This window comes from Globicephala melas, chromosome 3 (genome assembly GCF_963455315.2).
Source record: "Globicephala melas chromosome 3, mGloMel1.2, whole genome shotgun sequence".
Lineage (NCBI taxonomy): Eukaryota > Metazoa > Chordata > Mammalia > Artiodactyla > Delphinidae > Globicephala > Globicephala melas.
Genome location: NC_083316.1, coordinates 57,406,051 through 57,422,938, shown reverse-complemented (window position 1 = coordinate 57,422,938; position 16,888 = coordinate 57,406,051). Strand labels below are relative to the sequence as shown.

The 16,888-nt window shown below is 36.8% G+C and overlaps 1 protein-coding gene across 2 annotated transcripts; it reads right to left on the bottom strand.

Moving 5' to 3' along the window:
* Positions 1 to 409: 409 nt before the first annotated feature.
* UTP15 (UTP15 small subunit processome component) lies at positions 410 to 16,822 on the bottom strand. Of its 2 annotated transcripts, XM_030845579.2 has the most exons (14): positions 16,667 to 16,822; positions 15,109 to 15,231; positions 13,471 to 13,639; positions 11,766 to 11,858; positions 11,459 to 11,643; positions 10,159 to 10,337; positions 8,787 to 8,912; positions 7,056 to 7,191; positions 5,342 to 5,426; positions 4,354 to 4,503; positions 3,547 to 3,648; positions 1,919 to 2,052; positions 1,689 to 1,747; positions 410 to 911 (listed from the first exon to the last, which is right to left on the bottom strand). In XM_030845579.2, the coding sequence occupies exons 3-14, from the start codon at positions 13,558 to 13,560 to the stop codon at positions 691 to 693; spliced, it is 1,560 nt and encodes a 519-aa protein (XP_030701439.1). In that variant the 5' UTR covers positions 13,561 to 13,639; positions 15,109 to 15,231; positions 16,667 to 16,822; the 3' UTR covers positions 410 to 690. The 2 variants fall into 2 exon arrangements, with proteins under 2 accessions (XP_030701439.1, XP_030701450.1); XM_030845590.2 differs by lacking the exon at positions 15,109 to 15,231.
* Positions 16,823 to 16,888: the final 66 nt, after the last annotated feature.

The following is a 16,888-nucleotide window of genomic DNA, read 5'->3' as shown; positions in this document are numbered from 1 at the left end:
AAACTCGGCTGGGGCTTGGGAATCCCAAGTGCCCCGATTAGAGTGAAGAAAGAATTTATTTGTTGTTGCCATTTGTTTTGTTGTTGTTTTTCCAGGATAGAAGGGAAAAGTAAAGCCCTGTTCCTTTGGCAGTATTCCTAGTTGAAACCCTCTCCAGAGTTCTGAATGCCTACTCAAATGCTGAAACAGAACTCTGCTGTAGTAAAATTAATGTCGGGTTTCCCTGGTGGCGCAGTGGTTGAGAGTCCGCCTGCCGATGCAGGGGACACGGGTCTGTGCCCCGGTCCAGGAAGATCCCACATGCCGCGGAGCGGCTGGGCCCGTGAGCCATGGCCGCTGAGCCTGCGCGTCTGGAGCCTGTGCTCCGCAACGGGAGAGGCCACAACAGTGAGAGGCCCGCATACCGAAGAAAAAAAAAAAAAAATTGATGTCAATTTGTCCAAGATGGACATACACTATGACCAAAACATCTTCCAGCTAAAGATGCCAGGAGATAATTCAAAATAGCACATGGAAAACCATGATTAAAAACAGGTTCTTATTTTCCAAGCACAGTTATTCCAGTCTCTTCCAAAAAATTGCTTCTGTAAATAGTTTTTTTTAATGTATCAAACAGAGTCTCCTCCCAGTAGTCAACCGCATCAAATCTATTCCAAGTTAGGAGTTCTTATGTGTCCTGTTAAGCACACACTATGATTCAATCTTCTTGTTCTCTAGAAATCCATCAGATGTATTATGCTGCAACAAAGAAGTGCTTTCTTTCCTTGTCATGGTAGCAAAAAGCATATCCATCATCCCCAAGGTTTCTAGTAGTTCTCTTTGGTAATCAATCTCTTTTTCTACAAGTCCTTGAAGTAACAAAAACTTTTTATCAACTACAGGTGACTGACCAATCACAGGTAGATATATATCTAGAGAGAGAGAGAGGAAACACATTTACTAGAAACATCTTTCTAAACAATACATGAACAACAATATTTAGAAAAAGTACAAAAATATTAAATATAAGACATTGAAAAATCTGTACTTATTTTACAAATTATGTTTTACATAAAGTAAACAATCCATCTGAAAAACGTATTTCAAAAAGAAATAATTAAAGAAAGTACAGTGTTAAGGTTCTGACTTATTTTCATTTTCCCATTAAAAATTAGTCGTGGGGGCTTCCCTGGTGGCGCAGTGGTTGAGAGTCCACCTGCCGATGCAGGGGACACGGGTTCGTGCCCCGGTCCGGGAAGATCCCACATGCCATGGAGTGGCTGGACCCGTGAGCCATGGCCGCTGAGCCTGCGTGTCCGGAGCCTGTGCTCCGCAACAGCAGAGGCCACAACAGTGAGAGGGCTGCTTTTTATTATATTTTTCAGCACTAGAGATTTTTTTCTGTTCTTGAAAATACAGTTTGTTCTCTTTGGGAAAAAAAAAAATTAGTCATGGTCATTGGAGGTATTTAAGGAAAAAACTTTTTTAAATTATAATAACCCTGGTGCCAGCAACTGAAAGCCAATCCATTATAAACATTTTACTCCCACTTTAAAATGCACTGATTTACTACTATTGTTTGTTTTCTCCATGAAGTCTTCACTGGAGAACTGATAAAGACAAGGTATATCAATCTATTTGATTTCATTATTTGACATCTCTACTTCTGCAAGTATGCTACAATTTTTCAGGTTTTAACAGCTACTTACCAATAATTATTTCAGCAGCATTAATCAAAACAGGGGCAAATCTTGGCTGGGACAGATTCCTACAAAGCAAAAATTCTGTTTACTGAAACCTGGAAACTTAAAGAAAAAAAATCCTTAAAATAGATTTACTAAACTGTTCTGTCAGTTCTTTACAAAGCTCAAACTAAAAGTAAATTTGGAGATAAAATTTCAGATGCGAAATACATGCGCTTCATAGACATAAAACATACCTTATCAAAAAATTAAGAACACGACTGATTTCCTTTTCATCTCGACCTGCAAGGGCATTTGCAAGGACTCCTCTTCGGTTTAGCTCCTTTATGATGGAAACTGTAATCTCAGGCGTCTTTATTGCACAACTGGGCTAGAAAATTTTTCAGAGTCAACATGAGCAGACAAGACAGTACAAGAAAAAAATCATAGTCTTGGAACTCACTAACAATTACCAAATTTAAACAGGTTTTTTTCTTCCCAGTTTTGAGTCATGGTAATGACAAGGCAAGAAACAAAATGATTCTTTTAAAAATAAGCTCCTTGTAGATACATCAATTGTAACAAATGCACCACTCTGGTGGGGATGTTGATAAGGGGGGAGGCTATGCATGTGTGGGGCAGGTAGTATATGGGAAATCTCTGTACCTTCCCCTCAACTGTGCTGTGAACCTAGAACTGCTCTAAAAAAAAGTCTTAATAAAAAATTCACACACAATCTGTAGTGAGGTGGATGGACCCAGAGTCTGTCATACAGTGAAGAAAGTCAGAAAGAGAAAAACAAATACCGTATGCTAACACCTATATATGGAATCTAAAAAAAGATAGTTCTGAAGAACCTAGGGGCAGGATAGGAATAAAGACGCAGACACAGAGAATGGACTTGAGGACACAGGTAGGGGGAAGGGTAAGCTGGGACAAAGTGAGAGAGTGGCATGGACATATATACACTACCAAATGTAAAACAGATAGCTAGTGGGAAGCAACCGCATAGCATAGGGAGATCAGCTCGGTGCTTTGTGACCACCTAGAGGGGTGGGATAGGGTGGGAGGGAGGGAGACACAAGAGGAAAGAGATACTGGGATATATGTATATGTATAGCTGATTCACTTTGTTATAAAGCAGAAACTAACACACCATTGTAAAGCAATTATACTCCAATAAAGATGTTAAAAAAATAAATTAATAAAATAAAATTGATCACCATCCAGCTCTTATTAAAACTCAGTTGACACAACTGGTATTTGAGAGAAGAAATCTATGGACCAAGTTAACCATCATTGCTCTAAATTGGTTTTTAGCTATATTCTATTATAAGTGAATTCTTACTTGAATTGTATTTGGTTACCTATTTGTTGAAATGACACTACAGAAGTTGCGGGTATTTATTATTATGTCTTTGGCTTTTACAGAGGGTTAATACATAATCCTATGCTTGAGAATATTTCTGCATCTTCTAACGACATAAAGACTATCACATGATTCCTATATTTTTCTTCGTGTTCCAACTAAAAACAACTCATGATAAATTTCTCTGTACTATAGTGTGAAAAAAAACGTTGTGTATTTTTTCTAAAATATAGATATATATGTTTCATTTATCTGATAATAGCAATTATGAAATTCAATCCATTATCCTTTTTACCTTGCTTCTAGGAAACTGGAATATACATTTATATTCAACTCTAGTATATATTCATAGCCTAGGTTTCTGCATCTTTCTATAGTATGGGTATTCATATTCAATATGATTTTAGCAACCTATTTATATGTGTGTGTCACAAATTACATCCACTTTTTTGAAGTAGAAAGAATATAAATAAAATTAAAAAAAAATACACACACACACACACATTCCTCATTCACCTCAAGGACTCTGTCAAGTGCCTTAGAGATCCGGAAGTTTTTCAGATCCCTGTCATACAATTCTAGGTGTTTCTTTGATGGTCTGTTGATCAAAATGTCATCCTGCATTGAAAAGTAAATTTACAGAGAAAAATCAAATATCCTTTTAGAGCTTCATTCAAAATAAACTTCTTCGTAGTGGTATTTTTTCATAGTTCTGTGGTGTCCTTGAACTGTATCATAAAAAATGGTCATATGCCCATATTGTCGATTAAATGAAAATGGAATAATCTGCCACATCACTGTGTTCTTAGTGTCCTATGACTTTAACTTACGATACATACATGATACCTCCGTTCTGGGCAAACATTACTCACTGCAATTCTCTTTACATAGCAAGCAGTGATTCAGCAGAAAGAGAAAACAAGAATCAGAGAAACTGCCATCTAGTCCCAGTAAAGAAATCCTGGATCAACACAACTTCCTTATATCTCCATCTTCTCCATCTTCAGATGCCAAATGGAGATATTATTGGCTCTACGCTTTTTCAGGGTTGTTTACAAGATCAAATCAGATAGCATGGGAAAGACACTGTTCTGAGCACCACAGCATTGTTATGATTCAGGGCATTAAGAAGTACAGTTCTTACTTCCCATTACTTATTAATTTAATGTCCCCAATCTAGCAATGTGGAGATAAATGAGGTAGAGAAAAGCAAAATGAAGCTAAATGCCATGTGAACTACACTTTCCAGTAATGCGCAGGGATGAGGCTGGATACTCTAACAAATTTCACCTTTAAAACAAATTACACAAAATATATAAATACCTGTTGTTTCATATAATTTTTTCCTTTAATAAAAGTTCGATATGCAGGCCTTCTTCTCCTGGGAAGAGAATCCTTCTTTGCTTCAGATTTCCGATGTTTAACACTCAGTATTCCATTGGTCATTCCTACAACTATTGCCTCATCTTCATGCTAACAGCAATTAGAAAAATAAGTTAGTATATTCCTAACTCATAATTCATCTTACTTTTTCTTCAAAATACCATTTATAATGTGTTTGCCACTTATCCATACTTTCAACAGGAGTTCCATTCAGATACAGATACTCCAACAAAAAGTTAGAATAAAATCATTTTTTTCCTCCAAGATACTATTATATTGACAGCACTTTTAATTATACTTGGAAATTACCACTGGCAGTTTGTATAATAATACAGTTAATGACATCGTAAGAAACTTCCAAAATAATTTTTTCCCCACATCCTCTTCCTAGAAACAGAATGATGTGGTAGCATGACTTTCCACAATCTTGTCAAGAAAATATTTTATAATAACTTTTCCCCTCCCAATTTCTATATAATGTATTCAAATCTATTCCTCCTCAATGGCTCATGAAACTTGACAATGAACATTCCAGAAGGAGCAGTTAACAAAGAAAAGGAGACATCATTTCATTGTGTTGCCCCCTATTCTCCTTTTTTTTTTTGCTCAGAGAGCCAACTTGACTTTCTGGAGTATTTAACCCTTGGGGTAAATATACTGAAGAGAGATTTATCTGCTTTCCAGGTCCTGTCCTTAGTGTTAACAATGCCTACAACAGTGTAGTTAGTTTCAAGCTATGCAGTGAGTGGGACCTAAATCTGAATTCATGCCTAGTTACTGAGACAAGTTACATGTTCTAGCAATTATCTAATGGGGTGAGAAGAAAATAATACTTGTACAAATACAAAGATAAACCCTAATATTCCATTTTAGTTTCATTTAACAGGCAAGGTTAGTGAAAGCTTTAAAAAGAGCTAAAAGTACTTACTGCAAGTGCAAGACTCAAAATTGAAGCTGCATAATCAAAACTGTGGACTACTTTATAGGAACTTGTGCTATATACTTTCACCTTCCTAATGAAAAAGAAAGCTTTGTCACAAATCATCTTGGAAATGAGCATAAAAGGTAAAATTTCTATTTTTGAAACTCAATATATGAATATTAAAACTTATACAACAATGAAGAAAAACAATTAATAATATTAGTTACAAACTAATTCATCACTGGATCTCTTTTAAAAATGAACTGTTTATTGTTATGCTTGCATAAAGACTTCAACCAGCCACCAGAAGGATAGACCACTGTCTCCTGAAAATGAAACTTGAAAGTAAAGAAAAAGCAACATGAATGTTCACTGGAAAGAGCAGGGTTTCTCAGCTTCATTCAGCATTATCGACATTTCGGGCAGGATAATTCTTTGAAATGGTGGCTGTTCTGTGCACCGCAAAATGTTTAGCAGCATCCTTGGCCTCTACTCACTGCATACCAACAGCACTACACCCCCAAGTTGTGACAACAACCAAAAATGTCCGCAGATAGTGCCAAATAGCCCGCTGGAGGACAAAAATCACTCTGGGTTGAGAACTACTATGAATAGAGCCAACTTACACCTAGCTTTTGAGGGACACATCTAAAAATCAAGTCCCAAATTGCCTAGTAACACCATTGCAGAGAATCTGCTATATATTTACATAGTAAGTTCCTCTGTATTAGAAATATTTTCTAGCTTTTAAAATACGTATACTTTTTAATAAACATGCTGAAAAACCAAGGCTTTCCATATCAGTGAAAAAGGGAAATATGGAAATAAAATGACCAACAATAGATAAATATAAGGAAATTCTAGAACTGGGCCATCATTCTAGCCACATGTGGCTAATGAGCACTTAAAATGTGGTCAGTGAAAAAGAAGGGAATTTTTTATTTTACTTAATTTTACTCAACTTAAATTTTAAAACTGAGGCAGTATAAAATATTTTTCTGTTAAATACAAGTATATTTTACTTTAACTGTAAAGTATTACTACTGTATTAAGGGCATGTATTCGATGCTGAACTTGCTTCTAGTCTATCATTAATAATTTTTACATTGACTACATACTGAAATAATATTTTAGAGTAAATAACTTATTAAATTAATTTTACCTAGTACCTTTTAGCTTTTAAACATGACTGGTGAAACACTTAAAATTACATATGTAGCTCACATTATATTTCTATTGTACAGCACTGTTCTAGAACATTAATTAATGAAACACTAATACCTATTGAAAATAGTAATATTTAGAAATATGTATTTCTATACATTAATGTATAGAAATTTTTACATGAAGTTTTAAATTTTAAAGAATACAAGCTAGAATATATATACATACTCATTATAAATATTTCAAAATATACAAACATACAATGATTTTAAAAGAAAACTACAGAATAATAGAAATTATTTTAAAAGATTAACGTTCACATGGTTCAATAAAATTCCTCAAGTATATAAATCAATAAATTACCTCAAGGGAGAAAATAAGTTTGCTATATGTAAATGAAATGTCAAAACTATTTTCAGCTCAATAGATTTTTTTTCATGGAAATCATTTGGTAGAATATTTATTCTATCACAAATACTGCAGAAATAACTCATTTCCTCAAGCAGTAAACATGTGTACATTAAGAATGATCCAAAAAGAAAATTAAAATGCTAACCTATCCAGTGAGCCAGAAAGTAACCTCTGTCCAGAGCTGCTCAGACATAAGCACGTCACAGTTTTATGATGATTTTTCAAAGACACTAGCAACTGTCCTCCTTTTAGCATGTCCCAGACTTTAACATAACGACCTCCTATAAAAAGAAATAATCATTAGTTTGATTATGAAAGGATCTGAAAAGCACTCTTCACTGGACACTCCACAGCATGGAGTGGAGGGATTCCAGAGCCAGACTGCCTGGTTTCAGTGCTGGGTCTACTATTTACTGGGTACGTGGCTGATAATAATTACAGTTCCTACCTCACAAAAACCTGTTGTGATGATTAAATAATTTCATATTTGTAAAGTACACAGAACTGCCTGGCAAAATAAGAAGTATAATCAAGAAAGATTTTATTTTAACAAGATTAAAATAAAATAATTCTACAAAAGGAATTCTGTATAACCATGGAAAAGAATAACATAGATTTCATTTCCTAAAAATTCTGTGAATCCCAACAAAACTGAAAAACTCTATAACTTTTACTCTAAGAATTGGAAGCATCTTTAAAGGCAATTTAATCCAGGGGTTTAAAAAGAATTTTTTTATTATGGCGTCTTTTCTTTCAATGAAATATTAAGCAAAAGTCTAGTAGGTAAAATGGAAAAAGAGGCTGGGGGGCTGGGGGTGGGAGGGGATGAAGTTCTTACTTATCCTGACTATGTAGAAGCGCCTGGAACCCAATTTGCAGTCCCTATCTCCCTACATGTAGCAGCTCATGAGAGAGATCACAGTTTGAAACCACTGATCTGGCCCAACCTCTCATTTTCAAGGTCTATATTGGTTAAAGGATTGCCCAAGGCCACACAATTAGCTACTGACACGACGGAGATTAGCATATAGGCATCCACTCTCCCTGTTCAACTTGTATGTACTTCCATTTCTCAAAATAACAGCAAGAAAAATAGGTAACTCTGACAATATTATCAACTTACTTTGAAATCAAATAGGTACTGGGGAAAAGAGTATAAAACAGGATAACTTCTATTTGGATTTTAGAATTAAGCAAAAAACAAAACAAAGCTACACACTACCTACGTATTCTTCTAATGTCAACACATTAATTTTGACTTAACAAATGGAAAAAGACAATTTACTTCTTCCATTATAATTTTTTAAATGCACCTCAGTTCCAACTTGATAAAAAATGTATCAAGGCCCCTTTGACTCCACGTTATCTTCTCCAGCACTATCAGCTATTTGCTGGGTAAGGCCACTTCAATCAAGAGTCACATAAAAAGAGATAAGCCTGATTCTAGATCTGAAAGAACCTGTGTTTTCAAAAGCTGCCGCAGATCTCTTACGTAAGAACAACAGCAGGAGTACGACCTGGATTTTTAGATTAAGTACACAATGAAGGCTCTCAAGTTCTGAGATTTCAGATCTGCCACTTACCACTTTGTCTTGGACAAATTACTTAAAACTTTATTTTCTTTTGCAAAATAGAGGGAAAACTATCTTGTAGGCTCACCTAGGGGACTGGAGGTAATACGTTTATAATAGCATAGTGCCTGGCTCATATTAGCTACTCAATAAATGAAAATTGCTTGCCTGTGCCACTTATCAACTGAGCAAAAACTGAGACATGCATTTCAAGTGCACACTGATAAATTATAAAGAGTAACTAATAAAGAAATATCTGACTCAAGACAAACAATATTGGTGAAAGCAATTTTTAAAAGAAATACCTGCTGATACCAGAAGACCTCCAGAGGGAAAAAGCAGGACACTCTCCACTGGCTGCCCATGATCAACAGAGATAACACTCTGGTTTGTTCGTGCATCAAACATCTTCACAGTGTGATCATATGACCCTAAAATGTCAATTTTTGTACTATGTGAGTTTCACTACTCAAAATAACAAAAATTATACGTGTGTGTGTGCATAATCAAACATAAACTTTAAAGGAAGAAGAAGCATAGATGAAATTTTAAAAAGACATATGTATACTCATGAAGACACAGTACTTCCAAACCCTCTGGTACCACTGACTGTTTCTGAAGCACTAACCTACATAGAATCTTAAATGATTCCTATCTTCAGACTACTGTCACTACTGAGTCACCTGGGAATCTTTGCACAGGCACCCATTAAGACTGAACTGCACTATCTCTGTTTCTTGGCTGCTGGAGAACCTGTGAAAACCAGAGTACAGATGTTTCCAAACACATCTGAAGGATGATAAGAACAATCCCCAGGGACTTCCCTAGTGGCGCAGTGGTTAAGAATCCCCCTGCCAATGCAGGGGACACGGGTTCAACCCCTGGTCTGGGAAGATCCCACATGCCGTGGAGCAACTAAGCCCATGCACCACAACTACTGTGCCTGCACTCTAGAGCCCGCAAGCCACTACTGAGCCTGTGTGCCACAACTACTGAAGCCCACATGCCTAGTGCCTGTGCTCTGCAACAATAGAGGCCACCGCAGTGAGAAACCCGCACACCGCAACGAAGGGTAGCCCCCACTCGCCGCAACTAGAGAAAGCTGGCCCACAGCAACGAAGACACAACGCAGCCATAAAACAAAACAAAAAAAAAACCTTGCCTTAAGTCTGAGCAATAAACTTAAAATAAAAAAGCTGACTTCATAAAAAAAAAAAAAAATCCCCAGAAGAAAAAGAAAATAAAACAATTGGATAAACAGAGACATATTTTTTTATAAAACTTTTTAAAACTCCTCTATCCCAGGGTAAGCTGGGACGAAATAAGAGTAGCATGGACATATATACACTACCAAATGTAAAATAGATAGCTAGTGGGAAGCAGCTGCATAGCATAGGGAGATCAGCTCCGTGTTTTGTGTCCACCTAGAGGGGTGGGATGGGGAGGGTGGCAGGGAGACGCAAGAGGGAGGAGAAATGGGAATATACGAATATGTATAGCTGATTCACTTTGTTATACAGCAGAAGCTAACACACCATTATAAAGCAATTATACTCCCATAAATATGTTTAAAAAACAAAAAACAAAACTCCTCTACCTCAAAAGAGTCCCAAAGCAATATTAAAGTATATCAATAAAATTACCAACTTCAGGAGGGACGAAAAAGATTTCACCAACCTGTTACAAAGAGATCTGGGTTCAGTTTGCTAGCACATCCACACCTCACATAATCAGAATGTTCTTTGAATGTCAGAATTTCTTTGGAGTTTGGAATATCCCATAATTTAACTGTATAATCATCAGCCCCAGAGACCACATGATATTTGTCAGCTGTAAAATCTACTGTATGAACTGCTCTGAAAGATCAAGGATCAGTATATTAAAAAGCAAGGAAAAATTATTTCTGGCACCTTCTGACATCAAACACCCTTCTTCCCAAAATAACGAAAAAAAAAGCAGCTCAGTTTCAGTAATTGTAGGGAGAAATCATGAGAGAATAAGAAAATCTTTAAAACAGGTATTTGTCCCCAAGCCAATTTAAAATTTATATACCCCTAGTACTATGAAGTTAATAAGAATATTGAACAGTAGCCTTAAAATTATATTTTCTAATAAGTTAACATTTCTACTTAGCACGTCAACAGAAAGTAAATGTTCTAAATGTTGGCACAAAGGTACTTTAATCTGAAAAATTTCAAAATGGGTAGTTCTTAAAAAATTCTAAGGACACTTGTCACTAAGTAGGATCATATTAAGTGAACTTGTTATATAAAATGTTTCACTGATGGACTAAGACTATCCTGATAATATAAAAAACACTTTTGAGATTTAAAATCAACAGCAAATTTCAGTGACGACATTGGTAATCCTGAAAGATATAAAACTGTCCCTAGCCATTTAATTTATAAAGGGGCAAAACACCAAATCCAAGTAGAAAAAAATCCAACTTGATTTCAAAATAACAACCTCTAATATAGTCCAAGCCTTTAGAGTTCTCATTAATAGTTGTGAGGTTGCCTTTAGATCAGCAGTTTATAACCTCAACGGCGTCATAGAACTCACTGAGAAGTTAACAAAAGCTACAGGACATCTCCATAGATAACCACACATTTCCTAAAATGTCACATACAATTCTAGGAAATTCATGAGCCCCATCAAACTGGACCATAGGACTGAACCAAGTTAAGCACTGTCTTAGAACAACCAGAAAATAAAGTCCGTGACGGTACATAATCTTCACAGAACTCTGTTTTTTTCAAAGCCTGTAAAATCAGTAGAGCTTACAATAATACAAAACAAAACAAAAACACATAAAAACCAACTATCTGTAACTGTATGGTGACAGATGTTAACTCAATTTATCGTGATCGTTTCACAATATATACATATAGTGAATCATTATGCTGTACTCCTGAAACTAATATAACATATGTTAATTATAGCTCAATAAAAAAAAATTAAAACAACTGTCTCTTACTTAGTATGGCCTTCAAACTGCCTGAGGGGAGCCCTGCCACTTATATCAAAAAGCTGAATGCCACCATCTTCACTGCCAGCCACAAGCAGTCTACCATCCTGCCGAAAAGTAGCACAGTATGCTGTGTCTTTAAATCGTGAAAAGGTTTTTATAGGTTCTTGGGAGTATCGGCCATAAATGTGAATCTACAAGAAGATAAAAAACACAGTATTAAAAAAAAAAAAACACAAACACAGTATTTTACTAGATGGCTCAAGACCAGTAGTAAATATAAACTACATAAAAGAAAAACAAAAATTATATTTACCCTTGAAGAAGCTGTGACAGCATAATTATACGGAGGCTGTGGAGAAAAGTCTACTTTTGACACTGCACCAAACTCCTTGATCTGAACAGGGGTCTTAATGAAAAATAATAGTGTATTAACAAAGTTACAACTGGTAAGACATATTTAAGCATATAATTTCTTATTGACAATTTCTTTTTGTTCTTAGTAACTAGGTTGTATTTAATAGAGAAGTATGAAGAAAGCAAAAAAGATCCAAATCCCATCATCCAGACAATCTCTGTGGCCATTAAAGTGAATAAATATATGGTTGAAAAGCCACACCCCACTTTTTCTCTTTAGCTGTGAAGTTTTCTGTGATTATTACCAGGAAAAAGTTATGCCTAAACCAGCACATATTTAACCATGTATTTTTTAACTGGCACAAAGATCATACCACACACTGTTCTGCACCTTGCCTTTTTTTCACTTATTAACACCTTAGCTAATAACTTTGCATAAGTTATTATAAGATTCATCATAATTTAATTTACCAGTTCACTACTAACAAACAGGTTTTTCTGAGATTTCTTTTTTTTAAAATAAATTTATTTATTTATTTTTGGCTGCGTTGGGTCTTTGTTGCTGCGTGCGGGCCTTCTCTAGTTGCGGCGAGCGGGGGCTACTCTTCGTTGCAGTGCGTGGGCTTCTCATTGCGGTGGCCTCTCTTGTTGCGGAGCATGGGCTCTAGGTGTGCGGGCTTCAGTAGTTGTGGCTCACGGGCTCTAGAGCATAGCCTCAGTAGTTGTAGCGCACGGGCTTAGCTGCTCCGTGGCATGTGGGATCTTCCCGGACCAGGGCTCGAACCCGTGTCCCCTGCATTGGCAGGCGGATTTTTAACCACTGCGCCACCAGGAAGTCCCTGAGATTTCTAATATTACAAATAACACTTCAATGAACATCTTTCTACATAAAGATAACATACTTTACACACAAATTCTGGAGAGTATATTCATTGAATAAGTTCCAAGCTGTGGAACTTACAAGACCAAAAGGTATTTTTATCATAATAGATAATGCCAGAATTGCCCTCCAGAAAGTCTGCACCAATTTCCCTCCCTCAAGTAGCAACGATGATCAAAATTTTTCATTTGTGCCGATATAAGATGAAAAAGTACCAAAAATTTTATTATCCAATAAATTATTATCTAAAATCCAATTATTGTTTTAATTTGCACTTCTTCAATTATGAGTGAAGCTGAAGCTCTTTTAATATATTTATTGGCCACTTAAACTTCTTTTTCTATAACCTTCCCAATCCCAATCTTTTCCCATTTTTCTGTTTAGTTGTTCAGCTTTTTTAAAAAAATCATTTGTTAGCCTTTACATATAGTCTAGAAGAATTAATTTTGCATCACTTCCTCCTTAGATTAAGAAAAATGAAAAAAAAACCCTTCCTTCATGAGATTCAAATTCTAAAATTTATTTAATTCATTTGGCATTGATTAATCATCCATTCTGTGCTAGATAACTTCTATGATTAAACTGATTAAGGAATATGGATTTTTATTTTTATATAACTCTAAGAAAAAAATATCAGATATCAAATTTTCCACCCAAACTATAAGCTGCTGATAGATTATTTTTAGTTATTAGTTCTCTATTAGCATATCCAAAGTATAAAATATGCTGAAGAAATTGACATAAATGTAAAACACCTCCCTCCCTTAATTTTGTCTATACTTACCTTATAGTTGTTCCAGTACAGTGTATCTTGGGTGATTTTTTCACCAAGTACAGGATATGCCTGGATCGCTACAGGCTTATAACCAGCCATACTTTCATAGAATTGCACTGTTATCCAAGGGTAAATAGTTTGAAATTGGTGTTAGAAATAAAGCGACTCTGCCTCACGTCTGAAAAAGAAAACATTTTATAAACACATTATTATTCATAAACCTGTATATAGTTATGATTTTCACTCTGCATCTTTTCAGAAAGCTGTATGGTAGCTTATAGATTAGTGATCAGTAACCACTTAATTTCAATACAGAAGGGACACTCTAAAGGAAGCAGAAAGAATACAGATAGGGCTACCATAGTGTACTATCTACTCAGCTATAGGCAGAGGCTATACACAAATGTTCCCACACCTAACTGACCAATTTACAACACCTGGGAATAAATCTGGTTCGGCCACCCAGTAGCCAAAGCATTTAGAAACACACTGGCTTAGAATGTTCACTTACTGACAACAGAAAATGTTAAGGTGAAACTGCAAATACAAATGTTCCCTGAAATTAACCTAAAATGACATTTAATCTATAAGAACATAATCTAGGGACCTGACTTCCTGAAAGCCTAAAATTGCCAAGAAGAAAAGAAAACAAAGCTAATATTCTAATGCAGAAGATTAAAATTAAATTTAAAAGCTTAAAATAAAAATCTAATATTCTGATGTAGAAGCTTAAAATTAAGTTAATTTTAAAATGTTTAAACAGTAAGAAAGAAAACAAGAACAAAGCAATTCTGAAATTAAATTCTAAATTAAAGTGACACAATAAAAATTAATTAAAACTTTAACTGACATGTAATTAGGCCGAAATGTCTTTCCAGAACCATTCAGTTGCAACAGAGATTCAATTATATCAGAGGAATGATTCAGTGGTGCAACTCATCTTTCCCAAAAGCCTGAAAACACCGTATCAGTAACACCAAAATAAACAGGTGTGACATATTTTAAAGGCTTTGATGAAACACGGCAATCAATGATTTTAAAAGTTTTCTGTTCACTGAAGTACCCATAATGTGTAGGACACACTGTTTTAGGCACTGGGGTGCAATGGTGAGTGAAACAGACATGGTCAGTGCCTTCATGTACTCCAATATTCCTCATTTCAGCTGGTAACTGGCATCTGGAATCAGCCTTGACTTGTCCTTCCTTCTCACTTCTAACATCCAAATAGTTAACAAGAGCTCATTTTACCTCCCAAATCTTTCTAAACTCCATCATGTCCACTCCACCTAGTTCCACTGCTCTAATTCACATCTTCTCTTCTAAAGGTCTCCCTGACTCCCTTACCTACCTTCCAAATAGCCATCAGAGTTACCTAACTACCATGCAAATCTGGCTTTTGCTACAAAGCCCAACACTGCCCAGAAAAGAAGGTGCGAGCTCCTTTACATGGCATGTAAGGCCCTCTGTGATCTTGCCCTTGCTTACCTTTCCAGCTTCCCTCGTTATTCCCTTAACACACCATGCTCTTTCTTGTCTCAATGTTGTTCTTCATTTGTCCTCTCTGGCAGGAATGACCTCTTTCTACCTACCTCCTATTTATCATTTAAAGTTCAACTCAAGGATCACATCCTCCAAGAAACCTCTCACCTTCTAAGCTGGGTCAGGGGCTTGTCTTCTATAATCCTACATGACTCTGTATTTCTGTCAATGCACATAATCACACTGCATTTGTAATGACCTCTTTTTCCCATTGAATTGAACATTTCATATCTGAAAGATTAAAAACAAGTGCTCAAAGAATGTTTGTGGAAGGAAAGGAAGCACTGTGCTGGGTTATATGGGAAACAAAATTAAAGTCGCAGGTGGTATCTATTGTATGAACACTGCTATAGAGCACAAGTCCATGAAGTTTTTCTGTAAAAGGACAAATAATAAATATTTTAGGCTTCACAGGCCAACAGGCAAAATGGAGGATATTATGTAGTTATTTATATAGCATGAAAGAAAAACGTCCCAATTTTTTACTAAGGAAACCGCCCCAAATAATTATAAGTTCAATATTTTGTTTATGAATGAAAGGAATGAGACTTTTTGGAGGAGAGGGAAAACATTTCACTTACTCTGGTTCAAAGTTAGTGTTTCCTATCATCAAACAGATTGCAAATATTCATCTATAAAAATCATTCTTGGCTCACTGAATACCCCAAAACAGACACTGGGCCAGATCTAGCCTGTGGGCCTTCGCCCCTTACTACCGCAGAGCTGACCCTTGAACAACACGGGTTTGAACCGCGTGGGTCCGCTTAGAGGCAGATTTTTTTCAATAAATACTACAGTACTACAGAATTCCCGTTTTTTTGAATGCACAAGCAGAATCCAACATGTGGAGGAACCTGGATAAAGAGGAACCGCGCATATGGAGGGCCCACTGTAAGTTATCCTTCAGGGGAAGGTTGGGGCCCATAAACCTACCCCTCCCCCGCAGTGTTCAAGGGTCAGCTGTATAGGCAAAGGAGTACCTAACTCTGCCTTGAAAGAAATCGTTTAAAGCTTTAGAAGGAAAAAGTGAGGCACAGGAACAGTGGTTTGCCAGATTAAAGTGAGGAACAGCATTAGAGGCAGGGGAGGGTAAGCAAGACAGACAGAGCAAAGGCACGGATGCAAGTGATGTGAAAATGAATAGGAAGAAAATGATCAGGGAGAGGTTAGAGGCTGAGAAACTGGGACTAAATGAAAAACAGGTACTACTACATCACAATGCAGAATACCAAATGTATGCTATAAGTAACGTACAGAACACGGAGCGCTCAGAAGCGATTTTTAACTGTAACTGGGCGGCTGCCAGAAAGATTCAAAGTGTGCAATTCAGCTGGGCCTTTAAGTTTAACATTAAAACGAATTAACCATTTAACGTGGGTGGGCACTGCAAACTGCGGGAACCTCACAAGCAAAGACAGAGATGGAAATCAGCCTAAAGTAGTGTGGCTTACTCCGGGGACTAATGACGGTGGACAGTAGGTGTGGACGTGACGTGACTGTAGAGGAGGAAAATCTAGGTCGAAGCTAAATTGCGAGGATCCTGAGAGGCTGGTTAAGGAGTTTAGCTATTCCGCGGAGACTGGGAAACCCCAGAGGAGCATGCTAGATACTAAGGAAGGCCCGATGTGAGTCTGGGCCACCCGCATTGGGAGCCCCCTTCACCTACCTCCGATGGGCCCGGAGGGTCCGCCGAGACTCCCCGGCCTCAAGGAGAAGTTCTTGGACTCCGCCAGCCCCCTCCCCGGACTGTGCGGTAGAACATGCGGAAGGTCACGCGGCTCCTGGAACGAGCTGCCGAAACACGCCACGAACAGAACGGCGAGACGTGTCGCACGAAGGTGACGTGATGGCGCACGTGATGGCGTACGTGATGGCGTCCCGAGACGCA